Source organism: Ylistrum balloti, unplaced genomic scaffold (genome assembly GCF_031769215.1).
Source record: "Ylistrum balloti isolate Yb309-2 unplaced genomic scaffold, AGI_CSIRO_Ybal_v1 Utg369740, whole genome shotgun sequence".
NCBI classification, from domain to species: Eukaryota; Metazoa; Mollusca; class Bivalvia; order Pectinida; family Pectinidae; genus Ylistrum; species Ylistrum balloti.
In genome coordinates, this window is record NW_026781950.1 from 717603 (window position 1) to 737526 (window position 19924).

Genomic DNA, 19924 nt, shown 5'->3' on the forward strand with positions numbered 1-19924 from the left:
AGCTGAAGGCAATATGTAACAAAATGTGATCAATACTTTCTTTCGCTACCTTGAGCAAATCGATAATTTCTTGAGGATATCAATCAATTGTGCTTTCTCACCATTAATGAAGGGCAAGACTGACAAGCACAAGACACTATTAATTAATCTGATTTTCTCTTTTGGTTATTTTCCTACAAATCAGCAAATAGTTTTATTTCAATAAAAGTAAACATACCAAGATCCAACACAGCATCATGAAAAAGAACACCAACACAGATCATTATCAGTACATTTTTTGAGGAGCATAAAATATATCAATGACAAGTCATTTTTGTTCAAACACTGGTGTACAAAATGACAATGGTTTTGTGTCAACATTTCATTATTTCTTTATATAGTACCATTTGATAGCTAGGTCCCTGGTCAATCCTGAAAAATGAAGCTCTAAATAAAAAGGCAGATTATTTCAAGTAATCTTCAGCCTCTTGTCAATGTCCAGCAGCTTTATTGAACAAAGGGCTATAACTCTACATATGTTATATACATTGTGGAATGAAATAATTTGATATTAAGGTAGTCAAGGTAAGTGTTGACTTCATAATCATGATACTTTTACAGATGATTGGACATTTTAAAAGACTTGTTTGCTGATACCATTTGGACATTAAAATTACTATTTCAATCATTTTATAGTGTTTATTTAGTGGATAGTCTGCTTGTTTTTATGCATATACTGGAAATAAGATAATGAATTTGGGTATTTCATCTTGTATGAAAATGACAAAATTCATTATCTAAACTCCAGTATATGATAAAAACAAGCATAGTACCTCAATTCTAAACCATCTGAGTCTACAGGTGATGTAATTATCGCAATATCAACAATATTTAACCAAAAACTAAGACCTGCACAATTTTATTTGAAATGGTACCTTAGTGTTCTTAGCCAATCCGAAAGCTTGTTTCAACTATTGATGACACAGAAGCTTGACCCTCTTTCCAGTTAAGTTGTCGATAGATTCAGGTCAAGATGTATGGTCCAGGCATTTGAAAATGCTTGAAATGTTTGGACTATCTGTCTAAATAGTTGTTCATATAGATTCCTAAAGTACATAACCAAAATTCATCATGTTTTCTGTTTGGTAAATGTATTTGCTCACTAAAGTAGATCAATGAAAGAACAGACATAATGGAGAAATATTGACAAGAGATTATGATGGGAGACTCAACCTAAATTATAAGTATGTTTCTTTCAAATGGAGATGGGGATTTATTTATTTTACTCTGTAAAATTATCCTGTAAAGGTAGGAGACAATATTACGTGTCACGATTTTTATTAGCTGCAGTATTAGTTGATACCTGGATTGAGAATATCACCTACTGAAACAGTTGAGGTCTTTATCGTTATTCTGACATTACTGAAAAACTCACTTGAAGCAGAAAAAAATTAATTAGAATGTCACAAAGACATCATTATTGAACTCTCAACTTCACATTTCTATGACACATCTTAGCATATAAAAATAAAAGTTCTCACAAGACAACCAGTTAAAGATTTTAGTGTGATGATTTTGATGACTACATGGTCACCTTTATCACCAGACAAATGACCAGTCTGAAGTGCACATAGTGAACAAAGGATTACAGTACATTAAAGAAAAGTTGGTAGATGCTTCACTACCATGTGCACCATGTACATCAAGGCTGGTATTCTTCACACTGGTCAGTTATAATTTACAATATATGTCAATGTTGATCATCTGCCTCAACTAGAATGATGTCCACCATCTTAGGGGTTTCAGGAGTGTATCGCAGATTAGATTATAAAAATTTCAACATAAAAAATTCTGTTACATAAACTATTGTTTTGAAATGGTGTTTGTACATGAATATCAAATATTACTCTGCTGTATGCCTTTCTAAAACACATAAATATTGATGGCAAAACTGTATAGTCAGTGGCGGTAAATTCTTACTTAGGCATATCTAAGCAAATTAATTTTCACATTTACATAAGATATCGCTTCAAGCTCATTTCCATGGCAGAGAAAATCAATTATCAAGTCAGAAAAATTTATTATCTCTTCTTATAATCTCTTGTCATGTTCCTACAATTTAAAGTTTTGATCAATCAAATGACAGCTAAAATTGTATAAAAATGGAAATTCTTTACTCACATGCAGCCAACTTGTCAACACAGATTTGTTCTGACTGACTACTTGTACATAGTGATATGTGGTTTCTTTTCACTGTGCAAAGCAATGCTGGAAAATCAAAGAAAAATTACAGCTTTTTCTCATTGAAACAGCATCAAAAATACAGCAAATGCATGGATAACATAATTTCTTTACCACTTTTCAAGTACACAAGAAAGGTTTGTAGGTCTGGTATTTCTCACTATCAACATGAAGAGCATTGAGCATATATCCATCAATCAGTCTTTTGTGAAACAGTGAACATGGAGGCTATAGGGTCTGTTCACACTGGTATAGTGATCATTTGCCTGTTTTAAACATATTAATCATTCACTTACTGACATAAGAACACAACAAAATGTGATAATCTCTTCCTTTTCTTGTTTGTGTATCAAGAGATTTGAATGAAAGCTTTTAAGTATGTAAATCTCCTATAGACATAGATTATCAATACTTGACACAGTACATAATTATCTGGATTAAATTTATATTTATAGATTTATACACACACCACCCTGGAGTAAAGACATGTTCTGGTAAATTGTAATGTAAGAGTATACATAGCTTTATATATTTTTCATGTAATCTACTATCTACAATTTTTATCTCCAATTTTGACCAATCTATGCAATTTATGATTGATCAATAATGAATCAATGCAGCCAAACAAAATATACTTCCCATTTCCAGTAACCCTATTAACCCTTCTACTTTTGCCTACCCTAATTTTTTATGGCAGTTTTCAAAGAAGCACTGTTTGAGTCAAGATCTCTTTCCTATATAAAGCATACAAAATTAATGTATCTAAACATTAAATTTGATCACCCTACCTACTGGCACCCTTAATTTGTCTAATATGTTACAGGAAACATACATTGTCATGTCTGGCCTGATCAATCAGCGGTCACTTGAGAAGAAGTGATGACTAATCATGAATGTTAGAGTAATTCTAATAATCTGAACACTGTATTAATTTTCAACATTGGAGGAAAACCTTCTTGTACTCATGATCAAAGAGCAATGAAAGAAGCAATAGGTCATGACCTATTAATCAGATTTGATTTACCTAATCTAAAGACCAATACTTAAATCATTGATCTCTATGGAAGAATTAACAATGGCCAACAAAGTACACTTGTTATTATTCATTACTGGTCAACAATCAACAATTGACTGATTCAAGACGACGGATAGACTTCATGTCAATAGAATATGGTAAATGCAGGGCTCAACTTTCAGACTATTTCTAAAATCACCAAAGCAACCAAATTCCAAAACATGACAGCCAAAACAATTTTCAGATGAAAAATTTTGAAACTACCTCTGTTAACATGCTTTTTGTCATAAACTTGTGTAACAGAACAAGGAAAAACACATTCCTGCTGACAACCTGACAGAAATTGAACATAGGTCTCTGGCATGAAGGTCCTCTACCAACTGATCCTGAGAAGTAAACTCCATTTGACCATATTTAATACTTTAAGAGCTACACCAACCCATTCCTTTCATACTATTTTTCAAATATCTATGTTGTTTCCATAGTTACAGAGAAAAAATCTATACTGAATCGTGCCAATAGTAGAGGATACAAGTAGGACACTAGTCTGATATTACCAGGGTTTTCAATAATTTTGTTGGTAGCAGGCTGTGTAGTGAAAGTAGGAGGCTGGCCTGCCGTGTATGTGTAGTCGTTTACGGAACATTAGTACGGAACTGGATTGGTGTAGACGGCCAAATGATCAAAGTAGTCAGTCAAATTGGTCGGCAACCGGCTCTTATGGAAAACCCAGATTACACAAAGTTTTTTCTAGATCAGTTCAACGATTTGGAAGTTGGGGCAAGTAAAATAAATTCAATACAGTAAAGATTAACTTTCTGACCATTGGTTTCCATGGTAACAGAAAATATCAGAATTGAATGTCACCAATAGCTAAAGGCACAATGGTATACAGGGGCACTATAAGTTGTAGCCTAGAAAAGCCCTTTAGATAGACAGAGCCTGATTCAATATCCTTCACAAACAAGTTTTGATAATGATTATGGCTGAGCTTTGGAATAAAGTCTAAATCATAAAGTTAACTATTGAGAAACAGATAAACACAGAAACAAGATTGAAGTCATATAAGGTATTGTAACAGTAAAGTTTAATCTAAAATCCCATTAGAAATAAAGTTTAATTTCACTTAACTGATTGATGATTTCTTTACATAGTAACAATGACCTTGATCTTGAAACTTTGGAAACTCATCCAAGGCATTGATATGGTAAATTTTTCTATCAAATTTGATCAAAAATATCTCTGCACATCTTTTGACCATGATATCTGGGTCAAAGTTGGCTTAATCATTCATGACCAGTAGCAATTTTCAGACAAAAAAAAGTTTAGCTAATAAATCAGCCCTACAAATCATGTTAACATATTTAATTTTTTTGACATTTTTCTACAATCTTTGCAAAAAAAAAAGAAACATTCATGAATTTTTCCCCCGAGATTTAAAAGTTCATACCATTCTTAAACAAAAGAAAATACTCCCATACTCATATAGTTAAGCTACCCCTAAATGTATGTATATACAGTTGAAACTTGTCTCAAAATCGCTTGAGTTGAAATTCCGTTTGAGTAAAAATAATTTTTAAGTCCTTATTTTTTCTCTCTTCATCTTTGTAATTTTAGTTCTGATAACTCGAATATCGATGAGTTGCAATTTTGGTTAAGTCAAAGCAATTTTTCAGTCCCTTTAATTGTATAGCAAGCGAAAAGTCATTCTTTGTTTCGAAATAAATTTTTGTCAAAACATTGGCACATCCTCTGACGAAATTGGTCAATATATACACAGAGAAGAAAGTCATCGGTGCATAACACCACATGACTAACTACAGCATACCGTACACACAACACTTGGTCTCTGGTGATAAATTACCAGTTTAATTTTCCAATTAAAAGTTGCATCTTCAGAAACAATAAAACTGAAACCGTCAAACCAGTACATACTTTTTGACGAAATCTGATCCCCACATTTCATAGAAAAACTAATCTTGAGCTTGTTTACTAATGGACTGTTATCGGCACTTTGACAGATTTAGTGTTTGGACAATGAAGTGCTGAAAGTATTATTCATTGATAGATTTGCTAAATTGCCAATTATGTTTAGAACTTTATACAAGTGTGTTACTTTCAGAAACAGTAATAACAAATCCCATGACGGCTGCCTGTTGTCCATTTTGTTTCTTGATCAGTCCAAGTATGTCAAGATATACAACTAGGTTCACAGTACCATTAAAAAACATTAGGAGTGTAAAAACATTGTGCACTTGCCAGGGTAACACTCTTCCACCTGTCAAGTTACATTATCATACCAGTAATTAAATGCAAGCAACTTTTAAGTTGTGCTCTGGACATGAAATTTTAACAAAGAGCAATAATTCTGTGAGCTCTGAATTAGGTACACTACATACCTTCTAAGTATGATCAATGTATACATCAATGTGTATTATTCTAGTTCAAATACAAAGGCATTGCCTTTGTATGACCAATGTATTCACCTAGTTTCATGATCCTTGCTTAACTGTGTTATGTTATGTTCCGGACACCAAATTTTAACAAAGGGCAATAACTCTGTAACTGAGGGGTCACTTTCTTGGATTTAGCACAATGCAAAACCCTTAGTATGACCAATGTATACACCTAGATTCAGGGTTCCTGCTTTACTAGGGGCAAAGTTATGCTTTGGACATGAAAGGACAGATGGACAGACAAAGCAATGACTATGCTCTCCTTATAGTGGCTGGTGGCTACACCACTGAACAACATACAGGGGGCTGTTGCATACAATCTAGAGCAAACAGGGGAAAGTCTCCTGCCCAAGGACACAACCATGACGATTCAGCTCAGATCTCTACCTGAGATTACATAGGCCAACACTCTAATCAACTGAGCTTTTGCAGTCCCATTGAAGAAAGAAGAGGAAAAGACCAGATTAAAACTAAAAAGAAAATGCAAGGACCTTTATAAAAGACTGGCTGTGAAATACAAGAATGCTAATATAAGTGACAATAAAGATGAAAACAAACTATGTGAAGGAGAACTGAACTACATGTTGGTCAATCATCAGCAATCATGACCGAATAATTCAATTAGTAACGCATTTGTCTAAGTTTAGAGGATTCCAGGTTCTAATCCCTGTCTGGCCATGTATTTTTCTACTCTTTGTTGGTTTTAAGTTGTTATGTGTTCAGAAACAAAGACTTACAAAAGAGAGAGGTGAGAATATAGCAGAACTGGATAGGGTCAAAAGTCAGCAACCAGGTGGGTCAATTATTAAAGTGTCTGTCAAGTTTGGATGGTCCCAGGTTCAAACCACAGACTGGCTGTGTATTTTTCCCCTCTTGTTACATAAACATAATGTGCAAGAAATGGCAACCAAATGCACTCTTCAGGCTGGTTTCAAATTTGTGGACTGGGGTTAGTGCACAAAATGTGTTCAATGGGTACATTTCAAACTGTACAATGATTGAAAGTCTGTCAGAAAAATGATGACTGTGTCCTATTTGTACCAAGGAATCTAAGAATATCACACTTTATCACACTTATAAATACATCTGCTGTTATTAGGTTTAGAGTTCACAAATTTTAAGTCAATGGTCAAGATTATTGTTTTGGAACTGGATTCTGTATTCCAGCAGGAATCCATCTCTGGAACACTACAAACACTTGTAGAAGATTTTCCGCCGGACATTGGATCTAATTTTCTTCGTACAATTTTGAACTTAACCAATGACATTGATTGTGATAACTACAAACAATTCATTTTGTTTTCACTGTGTTGCTGTCAATTTGTTGTTTTTGCACCTGTGGATCAATTTAGAATGACCGTATAAACACAAAATGTCAACACACTGCACAAAAAGTCATGTGCAATCTTGTATCCAGTTCAAACACAGGGTTACAGGTTAATTTTTTTTGTATTCTATTTTGAATAAATACTCTTCTTTGGGTTGGAGTTATTGAAATTTTTTTTTGTTTTTTTTTTTTTTTTTTTGTTATAAATTTAAATGATATATACCTACAAATAGGCATAATCAATTGGATATTAAATCTTTGATGTACAAAACCATGTGCCATTAAATATAACATCTGCTACCGTAACACCTTGATACTGTAGCAAAAATCAATTCTACTAACATTAAATTATAGGACGTTCTAACAAAATCGTAAATTTATATGAATGCAGGCAAGGTGTGACTAAAATAAAAACTCCAGTTATTCATTTATTTACCTTGGCTAACTCAAACTCATTTTATTGAAAGAAAATCACTCGCCATGGATAGATTCAAATCTATAAGACAAAAACTTTCCTGAGAAACTGTTAATTTGTCCACACATTATTTGCAGGAAGATAATAGAAGGGGTTCCATCGGTACTGTAAAAATTAATTCGTCAAATGTATCAACTATTGTAATGTTGAACGCCGATAAATTATTTTCATCGCGTATTGCTCCTGCACAGGGCCGTAATTCAACTTCATATTTATAAATATTGAAATGTAGCTGTATCACCATTACACGATGCTCTGTATAATTCATGAAACAGGTTAAATATAACGTCATGTAAGCACGATTTTAATAATTTACATTCACTGTTACATCGTAAATCTAGGCCGGATCATATCATTGACAATGTTTAGTATAGCAACATGTGTTACTCTTGTGTTATCACCAGATTAACAGGAATATTTTGTATGAAATATATAAATAACTTACCTAACTAACGTCTGATACCAGAAACCAGCGCTGTCGTCACTCGATAAATTAGTATTTGTGATTGCACATTGTCGGTGACAGTTCGTCAGACGATGCCATGGTTGCTGCTGATGCTAATAATGATGTACGCATGCCCAGAGGGCACTGTCTAAGCGGATGAATTTTGTCTTCCGGTTTTCAATAAAAAATAAAATAGTTCTGCAAAAATTTGGTGACTAAAAAGTCCATTATTGATTATCATGAATTTCTGTAATCCATTTTATTTATTTCATCTTCTGATTACAAAAACGTTAACTTTACATTGTAACAGTGTTAACTTGTTTTATTTTGAATGGCATTACCTATATTTGAACTTTTGACCCCAAAGATGGCGTACAATCGGCAAGAGAAGCCGGGAATCTTGAGTAAAAGATCTTGAGCTGCCGAACTTGTGGTCGTTGATCATGACAAGACGATAGACCTTGATCAATATGACAAAATTTCTTCTTCTGAAAGTTTCCTAATCACGTTTTTGATCATATTTGTAAAATTAAAATAGGGTTCTGTACTGTAAATTCACACCATTCTGATTTGCCACAGCCATTTCCAAAATATAAGCCAAGCAATCTTCACAAGGTATATTACCCGAAGTCTAAACTCCGACAGGATTTCTTCATAAATAACCAAAACAAGGTGACATTTAACATCCATGTACAGTATCTTCAAGTTTAATTGAAATGGGAATAAAGTTTTCGTTTGTGGTAAAATGGTTTGTAAACTGAATCAAGTAGTTCACTTTTATTTGCGCAAAATTCTGAGAGACCATTGAGAAATGTGTACTATATTAAAAAAACACATAACAAAAATATCACAAAATTGGTGAGGGGAGGGGGGTTGGAGAAAGCAGATGAAATTATGTTTTAAAACGATAACACTTTTGTCTGATAATTTCATTTATCGGTTGTCCATAGATTCATTTACCCATTGTCTATTATTGAGTATTACATTGTAGCAATGCCAACTGTGATAGCTCTGGATGTGTCTCTCTCCATGAGTAGGCCTGTGGCCGGTACGGAATGTCCTGAAGAATACCAACGCCGAAATCTGGCCATTCATGGGATCAATACCCTACTAGATTTTATGTCGTCAAACTGCAGACTAGAGTTAACTTCCTTGGTTTGTATATCATCTAAACATTGGCTCCAGTCTGCTGTATATTTTGATGTTACTATTTTGTTAAACTGTAGGCCTATTATGTGAACTATTGACCTATGTGATGCAGAACTTTTGGTTACTGTTACATAACACTTTACAGTAGAAACAAAAATTGATCAAATCCATTTATCATTAAATATTATGAGTATTCACACACGTCCCAGATACCATGAAAGAGCCAAGCAATCCATCTCTGAAGGCCAATATTTGGTTTTGTATATCAAATGAATAAAAATTGACTTTATAATAGGCCATGCCTCCTTGCATTTTTCATTGCCATTAAACATGAACATCTTATGATGAAAAAAGGATGATTTCAAAATGATCACTTTTGGTGACCAATTTCTGATTAGAATTAACTATTGGGTTGTAGACTTGTTCAGGAGAAATTTATTTAAAAGGTTTGTGGTATGAAAAAAAGTCATTCCCATTCCAAGTGATGATTTTATATATAATGTGTGCACTTCTGGGCCAATGTTAGGCTAATTCAATTAAATGCCTCTGTGATCTAGTGATTTCACATGAAACAGAAGAGAAGATACATTTCCGATACACATGTCTGTCATTTCAGGTGAGCAAATTTGAGGTATTTGTGGACATCTATCAGAAAAATACTGGTGTTTCACTGATCACTTTATTGAATAAATTTCATAATATGAACCCATTTCAATACATTTATGTATTTGTTTGGTTGCAAATCATCCATGCAGCTCGCTACAGAGACTGCAACTAATGCACCAAAGACATACAGATGTATAAAGAGTTATGGTGCAGTGTCAGCACATGTCTTTGTACTTTCATGCCTTCCTTTCATAACTTTGTAAATGCTGTCACAGCCATCTATTATCAATAGGAGAGTCTCATTTAATGTTTCCAGAAAGTTGTTGCATAAGCTCAGAAAAAATCAATTCACAAACTCTCACTCATATATACATATGAATAATGCAGAGTTTAGACAGATCATGTTTCACATTTTCTAAAAACTTGCAGATGTCATGAGTTTTAAAAAGATAGCTTAGCTTTACCAAAATTTAATTCTTTCATATAACTTGAAACCTGATAGGTCACATCAGATACTTTAGACACTGTCTTTACCAGATATTTATCCAAGTGAGAACTTGTCCTAATCTTAGGGTTAATACTTCACTGTCTTCAACACACAGGGGTAATTGTTTATTTTCTCCCACAGTTCCTAATTATGAAATACCAAATTTGTGATTGAAACATTATGCTATTATAATTTGTTATTGGTGTATGGAACATCTGAAACATTCAGATATTTTTTAACAGTGACTTAATAACACTCCATCTGACCCAATTGTGAGTGATAACATATTCATAATAAATCCATGAGCTGTCTTTCTTTAGGTAAGTAAATACAGACTTATTAAATTGGACCCACAAAAGTTTGGAATAATGTAAAGTCTTTTCTGGAAAGTAATGTCTTGCATTTTTACTTCTAATTAATTCAGTTGAATATAGATGTAGCATTGCTATTACCATGGAAATTGATCTATTAGAAACAAAAGTAGCATCAAATGACATACCTGGTAGTCATTGAAAAGTCCTGAAATTCTGTCTAAATATGCTCGACAAGAACCATGAAAGGAGATAATTAGGATAAGAATCTTCAGGTATAAAGGATGCATGGGCAGTGTTATATTACTTGTATCATACATCATAAATGGCTGTATAGTAAAAATAATAATCTTGATGTCACACAGATATTTTTTTTGTCATTCATACCCTAGTTAATATATGCTTTGTTATTCAGGTGGTCTTCTCATACCTTTGGGAACAGCTTGTGAGTTTTACACGAGACTTTGAGTCAATAAAGACAGCACTAAACAAAGTAGAAGAGTACAATGTTACAAGTATAGAAGCTGCACTGACTGGGGTCAGCTCTGTCATCACAGACCAGTGGAGTGCCATTACTCCTTGTCAGGTAAATCTTGGCTTTAAAAGTACCTCACCTGGAAAAAGATGGGTAGTTTTGCATTGTGTTCATCCTCCTTCTGCTATCTTGTTCAGGCCCTGTTTTCTACACAGCTAATCACGGGAACTTCATGCTTGGGATATGGTTTCACCATGGTCAGATGGTGTGTTTCGAAAGAAGGTCTTTTTGACATACATCTTGACATTTGACTTGTATATAAAAAAAAATAATCATGCTCCATCTTTTGCGCTATTTATCACTGGAACTTAATAATTTGGATATTGCTTCACCGTGGTCAGATGATTTGCCATGTTTCATAAGTAGGTCATTGTGACCTTCTTTTTGAGATATTGTTTTTGAGGAATCAAAATCCTGCTTTTAAGGTCACAGGGGTCAAATATGTTTGAATCTTTAAATAACTTCTTTTCAATAACCAAACGGTCCAAGGTGCTGATATTGGGCCTGTAGCATGATGGGATGAAGGGCTACCAAGTTTGTAAATATGAATGACCTTACTTTCAAAGTAACAAGGATCAAATGTATTGAAATGCGGAACCAAGTTCTCAATCATCAAAAGACCAAGGGTCTTGTGATTTGGCCTGTTGCATGCTTTTTCAACAAGCAGTATGTCCGCAGTAATGACATTTGTGTAGTGTATAAAGAATATGTTTTCAAATTTGCTGAAAATGGCTTTATGAACCAATCAGTGTCTTCTATGAAAGCTGTAGTGTAGTTGAGCAATTATTTAATGCCTATTTTGCCTCTTTCATATATACGGTAGGTCCTTATATTCAGATGACCCTTAAGGCCTGTGGACCTCTTGTTTACAACTCTATTCCGCATTGATAAATAGCAAAAATAGGATTCCTTAAAAACTTTTATAGTATCACATAACATATTTCATCACAATATCCATACACTGTATTGCACAAGTTCAGTCTTCATACCAATATCAAATGTGTGCCTGTCATATGTAACTCCCAATGATCTTAGAAATGATACCAAAATATTGGATGTTATTTAGGACATGTTTCTCAATATTTCTTTTTAAGGATATAATTATCATTGTGTTTAGGACAAACTGTTTAAAACAATTCATTTTATTAATATAAAGTCTTTTACAACTGATTGCAGGCTGTTTTAATAACAGATGGATCCACAGGTGCAGGTCAAAGGTCACTACAAACCATGTTGCAAAACTGGAGCAAACATGAAGGAAGCAATGTTGATGAAAAGTTTCCTCTTCCATTTCCATTTTCCTGTAAGCTTAATGTGGTGATCTTGGGTAATCCCAATGAGAGTGAAGTAAAAAGTGCTATTCCTATGTTTGAAAAACTTATAGAAATTAATGGCCAAGGAGGGGAGGTGATGGTGCCGGAAAATTCCTTAGGCTTAAAAAGTGTGCAGACATTGTTTGAACAATTAGCTGAGCGATGTTATTCGCCGTATCATGGCACATTACAGTGTGGTCATTTCAAATGTCCAGTTCATCTGTACCCAGCACCAGACCCATACAGGAAGTAAGTGGAATAAAATGAAATAATTGTACTTCATATGTCTTTCAACCATTTTATATTTAGATTGCTTGGTCTTCATTTACTGGAGATTTATCTTTGAACATGCTTTGTCATTATAACTATTTGTATAAACTGTTCTGTAAAAACAATATGTATCTTAATTGAAAATAACGCCAAAAATAGATATATAAGATTTTAAATCCTCAAAGCCTACTCCTCTTGATTAGTGGAATGTATTTTCACCGATTTGTTTTGGAATATTCATAGGATAAGAAATGCTGTCAGTAGACAAAGCTCGAAATGAATGCTTTCAATTTATCTGTTAATAAGAATGTTCAGCACAGAAGCAATGAAGGCACAGTGTGTCTTTTCATGTTTTATTTTTCTTATTTTAAATAATTTATATCTTAAGATATTGTTATTTTGTATGTTTTGTTCAGGAATCATGATTTTGAGACGATTGACACAGAAGTTGCTGATAAATTGGACATTCTGGGGTTTTTAGATATTGCAGATGTTGCCAGTCCTCAGACGCTATCAAGACATCTGGTGTTTCCAAATTCTTCAAAAGAAAACAAATCAGATGGTAATAGTTTTGAGAGTGTTGGTAGGGCATTTATCTATTGCAAAACCTTATTTACTATCAAGTAGTTACAATTCACTTCAACCTTTGTAAAATAAAATAACAAATTTAGATAAATGATTGTAAATTCCTACCTAAAATGTATAGCTGTTGATGTAAAACATGGTCATGTGGACATCTTGTCAAACATAGTTTTGGGCACCACATCACCCCTCAGTCTTTGCTTTATATTGATTGAATAGAATACATAAGTGAATGATCATATCTTTGAAAAGAAAACATCACTAAATAGCATGTGCAAAAATATTACTTTGACAAATTCACTGGATTATAGGCTGGTGATTTGACAGTGTCTAAAGTGGTAAGCTTATAATTATTTTTCGAGGTATAGAAATGAATTTACATATAGATTAAAGAGCTTGATCTTAGCATAGCTTGATCCATACAAATGGAAACGTCCTTTACTTTCAGCTTTTGCATGGAATAATCCTAACTTTTAGTGTCACACCTTGAAAGTTTTGGAATTCAACATTAATGCCTTGAAAAATCCTTGAATTTTGTCTTTGGTATTTTGGTGAAAAAGAATAATATTTTTCCAAAAATAATCACAAAAGCAAATTTCTACTGTGTTTTGATGAAATTATGATAATATTTGTTCTCCATGTTGTGGTAGTACAGAAGAATCTTAATGACAATTTTACCACAAATCATTGATAACATTCTAAAGACAGTAATACTTTGACCAGTCTTCAACTTATGTCAGAGAGCCCTGGAAAAGTCTTGGTACTTAGTGTCTCAAAGTCTACAAAATATGTACATATATGTAACACAGCAGAAAGTTATAGATGTGACAATTTGAGGAAAAAATCATCATCATTATTATTATTTCATATCTGCAGAAGCCAGTAAAGATGTTAAAACAGAAGAAGATGAGGAAACAAGTGTTAGCCATGACGAGGGAAAAGTACCAGCTTTTACTGTCTTATTACACGGCAGTCTGAAAGTGGAGGGGATGGTGGCTCTTACAAAAGTCGGGTTTGTAGATTCTGGCATTTTATAAAATGGCTGGTTTTAATATTTTTTTTTTGTTGTTACTTTTATTAAACCCATGAATTCTGGATGGTCTGATAGCACTGGTCACCTGCTTGGCTATATGGGTGTTTTTCCTGTTACTCCAGATTTCTTCCACAGACCCCCTACAAATTTCATTCACAGAATATAAGCTGTTAGCTTGTTTTGCAATTGTTGTATTGTTTGTAGTTTGATTTATGATCTGTAAAAAAATTTACTAGAAGATGGAGTGTAAGTGGATTTTGTGAAATACAAATTAAAATTTGAGTTATTCCTCTGCTCTGCCACATCATTTTGTATTTCATTCCAGAAAATTTCATAGTCAGAAGGAAACATGGTTTTGTATGCTGTATTTTGATTAGGTTTTAAACTTGAACAAAGGAAAGTACTTTTCAATGTTGGAATATTAGTGGATAGGAATAAGTTTTGTTTGGACAAGGCATTGACAGGCAACAGAAACAATAATGACACCTTGGTCAGAATATCTCATCAGATGAAGAATTGTAGGAAGTTTGGAATGTAATGTGGCATAATTGTACAGCTATTAGAAGTATCAAGATGACTGTTCCCAACATTAGGAATAACGACATTAACTATACGATACCTTATATTACTCTATGATAGAAAGAATTTTATGTAGTTGTTTGTATATCATGGAACATTTCCATTAGGTTTGTAAAGTATAATGAACTGATGTTCTTATATCATAACAACTTAGAAAATTACCTGTGATGTTTCCATGACTACACTCACCTTCATCAGTCAAATGACTATTGTGAAACATATTTGCACTGAGGTATATGGTGTATAAGATTATATTAAAATTAAAGAACTTTTTGAACCTCACACAATATTTTTTACTGGTCGTGATGGAAGAATGTTTATTTAATAGTTGAATGTATTGTTTATTAACAGCCCAGACTGGTATGGTCTCCTGTACTCTTGGGCAGACAGCAAGAAAAAAAGCAACCTCATGCTTTCTCTATTAGAACCTGGTAAGTGATCTTGATGAAAGAAAAAAGTTGTAGCCACAAATTTGGAATATTTTGAATTCTTTGTTCTTTATAATAATTGAATGAAATTCTATACTTTATTATGTATACTGGTGTTTATAGGTCAGGAACCTATAAACTGGCTTGGTCCAATGAGCAGTTTAGCCCCGATATCTGACTTCTCTGATCCTCCATATGGAGAAGATGACAACAAAACACCATTTCCTGTACGCCCCCAGGATAAACGTAGCTATGCACAGAGCTGTGTGGTGTGGATTAAACCATCAGGGTTACAGGTAAGCTTAAAACAATTCAAGACATGATTAAAGAAGTGTTGAAACTGGATTAAACCATCAGGGTTACAGGCAAGCTTGAATCCATTCAAGACATGAATAAAGAAGTGTTGAAACTGGATTAAACCATCAGGGTTACAGGCAAGCTTGAATCCATTCAAGACATGAATAAAGAAGAGTTAATATTGGATTAAACCATCAGGGTTACAGGTAAGCTTTAATCAATTTAAGAAAAAATTTTACATTTCTGTTACATGATTTTGATATGTAGCATGTTTTAAGAGCTTATATCTTTATGGGGTTCAAATGTCTCGCATCAAAAAGCAGAAATTTTTAGCACAGCTTAAATTTCACGGGTTTCCATCCAGATTAGCAAAGTTTATCATATCATCAATAAAAGTATCTGGAGATAGAGCCAACATTGTCTTTCTTTCAAGTAGTGAGTAGATGGGCCCTTCGTTTATCACCTGAGTATCTGGAGGTATACAGGGGATTGATGAATAAGGATGAGCTTAAATCGAGAAGAATCAATCACAATAGGCTGAAATTTCTTTTATTAGGTAGTCTTAGGCTGCATTCACATAACCCGGTTGAAATAGTTTAAGTGGTCTGGAATGATTCCACTATATACGAATGCACTTGTACCAAATGTTGGACCCAATATATGTAAAGCTCAAAATGCACAGTTTCAGAATGTCTTATCAGGCATAAAACTATTAACTTAAATTAAGATACCATCCATTTCACTCATACTCTATGCTCCCGGAAATATGCAAGTGCACAGTCTCTACTTTTTCAGCTGAAATTCTGAAAAGTAATGATATTCAGCAAGTTAGTTTCAGACAGATATGACTGGACCCCTCAAACTGCACATACCAAATAATCCTTAGTCCATCCTCGTTCCTGATCTGTGCCTGGTATTTTCTTGCAAGTTCAACCTGTCCAACCGTTTCAACCGCCTTGAAAGTGCTGTAATAAATGGAATTGTTAATAATCCGCCTCAAGCATGTTGAGATTGATTCTATTTATCATCAATAAAAAATCATGCCAACAAAATTACCTTTCCCCATATCTGATTATTACTAACACTTGATAACTCCCTAAAACATTGAGTAGTTGTAGGTTGTTGAACCAATGCTGGTTAGTGACCGTACAAATGATTATAGATAAAATAGGTATAGCCGACAGTTTTCATATTCGAGGGTTTTGATACTAATACACTGGAAAAATTTCATCTTCTTGTAGTTGATTCTCAACCTATTCAACTTAATAAGTAACATGTCATTATTGTACATTAACCATTATTTTATAAGACTGACATGCTTGCCCAAACATTGTGTATTTTGACTAACTTTCTTCCCATCACACATAATAACACATAGAACACAGAGTGTGTCTTCCTGGTTGCCTGGTCAGATAGAATCTCTACTTTATGACTGGAATATGAAATATTTCAACAGTTCTTTTGTATTACAGAGTGACCTACAAAAGGTGTTGAGACATGCCAGAAAACTTCCGGAAAAACAGCAGCAGTTTTATAAGGTAAATCAAACAAGCAATAACAAATCTGTTTTCTTTATATTTGACTTTACCTTTCTATGCTTCTGTGACAACGTGGACAGGAAATGCTATCCTGTATATATATATACATCCAGACTACTTCAGGCGGAACCACATTACTTCAGTCAAGAGAGTGTTAGCCTATGTAACCTAGGGTGAAGATTCAAGGTGCATGGTTTGACGCTCCCTACCTGAAGGGGTTAGGGTTTCTCTGGAAGCAGAACAACAGATATGGTGGTGTCCTTAACCATTTTTACCACTTCACCATTATTGCTCTGGATATCATGTAGCAAGCCTCTTGTATGTTGTTCAGTAAAGATGCCACCAGTTAATGCCAGGAAACCCCACCTTTAAGTGGTTCTGGCTGTTATGGGCGTAGAGGGACAAGCCCAGTCAATCTTCAGATCATACCTGCTTCAGTGTTGTCTCAAGGTTTACCTTGTAGTGCCAGAGGAAACATTGTGTAATTATCACATTTGTATTTATGTTTTGACATAACTTTCACTATTTTAGACTCTTGAAATTTTTAATTACTGACCACTATTCACCTGAGTATTTTATGTCCACACAGGAGCTAAACAGACTACGCAGAGCAGCCCTAGGCTTTGGTTTCCATGAGTTACTGGAAGGTATGGCAACAATGTTAGAGAGGGAATGCACCATGTTACCTGGAACAGCTCACCCAGATGCTGCTCTACAACTCACACATGCAGCCAATGCCCTACGTAGTGAGACTGCCACAGATATTGCACAGATGGTCATGCCTTTACGGACAAACTTTAGTCAAGATGACTAAAAAACTTCTTTTTTTTTTCTAAAAAAAATTCTTGTGAATTTCAGTTACAAGCAAATTCTGTCCCCCTTAAATGGAAAAGATATAATATAGATTTGAATACTGGGTCAGTAAGTATGTTCTACAAAAATATACTCAGGTTAAGTCTGAAAGATGAAAATAAAAAAGATTGCAATTACTTGAAGACATGCTTATAACCAGACTGTTAAAGCATGGAAACTAACATAAATTTTGTATGGGTATAATTTATTTCTGATACTGCTTCAAAGGAATTCTGAGTAAATTTAACCAGTACAAACTCTGAGTATCACTCTCTTTTAGATGTTCATACTTACAAAATCATATTTTGCCTCCTATTTGGTAAACTGACTTATACATTTTGTATTTTGATAGAATTACTTAAATGGTTTTCGGTCAACAAAATAATTTTCTACTAGTGGGGTACATGTGAATCAAAAGGTAATGAAATATTCCTTGAAATGGAGAGGTATTTAGAAATAAATACGAAAATACTGAATCAACTTTGACTTTGTTCTGTTTTACTGTGTTTACATGTTAATTCTTTAAAATGTCTGGTATTGACTTATGAAAATCAAATTAAATGTTGGTATATTTTAACCATGATTTTCAACTCAAATGAGAAAAACAAAAATATGCATCTTCTGAAATAAATCTGATTCCTTGAGATTTTATCAAAAAAAAATTTTTTTTGTCCATTTTTACAATTTTGCTCCAAATTATAATTTTACTTAGTAAAACTTTTAGATTATGCTAATTATAACCATGCAAGGAAGAAGAAGGATTTAAAAGAATTTGCATTACTTCCCATATTGGGCCCATCCTAGAGGGCTGAGACCCACCATTTATACAAAATTGAGTTCCTTTCACCCTAGGATGCTTCAGGCCAAATTTGGACAGAACTCTGATATTCTGACAAGAAGGAAGATTTAATAGAATTTGTTTATTTCCCCTATTCAGCCCCAAATCTCCCGTCCAATGGGATCAATATCCATCATTCATACAAAATTGATTCCCCTTCACCCAGAAATGCTTCAGATTAAATTAAGGCAAAAACCTTTTCTGAAGAAGAAATTAGCTAAACTAGCTAAATTTCCCAAATTTTGTCAAAATGTAGTGAGTTGTTTATGACTAGAAGTGATTTTTAGTAAAAAGGTGATGGACACTGCAATATGACAAAAGCTCATCAGTCTTCCAGACTAGGCGAGCTAAGATATTATATCACATTGATTCTTGAAATATATGATACAAGATGAAATATTTGTACTTCAAAGAATACATGGTTCTCTAGTTTGATTATGTATGGACAGCTTGCGGAGTTTCTTTTTACACTGACAGACTAATTTAATTGTCATTATTATTAATGAATGAAATGCCAAATATGTATCGGATCAATGGAGATCAGAAAAAGAGTGGTCCAGTTACATTGGGTTTTCTTCTTCATGAGATTAATGTTAATATAATGCACAAGAAATGCCATTGCCTTCAATCTAGCCTGGATAGTGAAGTTGGTTATGTGTTGGACAACAAACCCAAATATCATGTGTTCAAATACCACTAAGCACTTTTTATATTTTTTTCTAATTTTGCAGTCAAAAATGTATTGAAAAGGAGGGTGTTGGGCACCTTGCTGGATGGCCTATGTAAACGCCCCACCCAACCACATCCCTGCAAAACCTTTGATTTCTCTTATATTTTAGAGAAAACTTCCTGACTGTGGTCCAAATTCATTTGCATATTTGGCAATATCAACATCAGGCTACATAAAAAGGGAGATAATTTCAAATGTTTTCAAGGGCAGTAACTCTGTTTCCTTTTTTTCACCCTGTTCAGTGTTGCATTGGCTTTAAACTACTGTCAGATAGGACTCAATTTTCATCGTTTTTCTAGAAAATACTCTTTCGTGACCTTTCTATATCAGAATGCTTTTTAAAGAATTCCCCTATTAGGCTCAATCCCCTTCTGACCAAGAGGGCTGAGATCCAACTTTTATACAAAACTAATTCCCTTCGCCAAAGCATGCTTCAGA

At 33.8% G+C, this 19924-nt stretch overlaps 2 protein-coding genes across 4 annotated transcripts in view; one reads left to right on the plus strand and one right to left on the minus strand.

Annotated features, from left to right (window-relative positions):
* The window catches only part of LOC132543121 (sodium/potassium/calcium exchanger 2-like), a 48844-nt gene extending 40845 nt beyond the window's left edge, over positions 1-7999 (minus strand). Inside the window, exon 1 of one of the 2 annotated variants that reach the window (XM_060206581.1) lies at positions 7939-7999. The gene's annotated coding sequence lies outside the window, so the exon portion shown is untranslated. Of the gene's footprint in view, positions 1-2160; positions 2191-7938 lie in introns of those variants that run through there. The other variant, XM_060206583.1, reaches the window with a different exon arrangement.
* Positions 8000-8316: 317 nt separating this feature from the next.
* Positions 8317-18399, plus strand: LOC132543097 (integrator complex subunit 14-like). Of its 2 annotated transcripts, none has more exons than XM_060206552.1 (10): positions 8317-8610; positions 8930-9093; positions 10907-11077; positions 12203-12588; positions 13026-13171; positions 14068-14203; positions 15155-15234; positions 15355-15527; positions 17001-17066; positions 17656-18399. In XM_060206552.1, exons 2-10 carry the CDS (start codon positions 8932-8934, stop codon positions 17878-17880), a joined length of 1545 nt encoding a protein of 514 aa, XP_060062535.1. In that variant the 5' UTR covers positions 8317-8610; positions 8930-8931; the 3' UTR covers positions 17881-18399. The 2 variants fall into 2 exon arrangements, with proteins under 2 accessions (XP_060062535.1, XP_060062536.1); XM_060206553.1 differs by having other exon boundaries at positions 8317-8553.
* Positions 18400-19924: the final 1525 nt, after the last annotated feature.

Excerpts from the sequence above, each read along its gene's own strand:
- LOC132543097 (XM_060206552.1), top strand. The coding sequence starts at position 8,932 with ATGCCAACTGTGATAGCTCTGGATGTGTCTCTCTCCATGAGTAGGCCT. Across the intron at positions 14,204-15,154 it reads GTGGCTCTTACAAAAGTCGG|CCCAGACTGGTATGGTCTCC; the intron begins GTTTGTAGATTC and ends GTTTATTAACAG. Across the intron at positions 15,528-17,000 it reads TTAAACCATCAGGGTTACAG|AGTGACCTACAAAAGGTGTT; the intron begins GTAAGCTTAAAA and ends TTTGTATTACAG.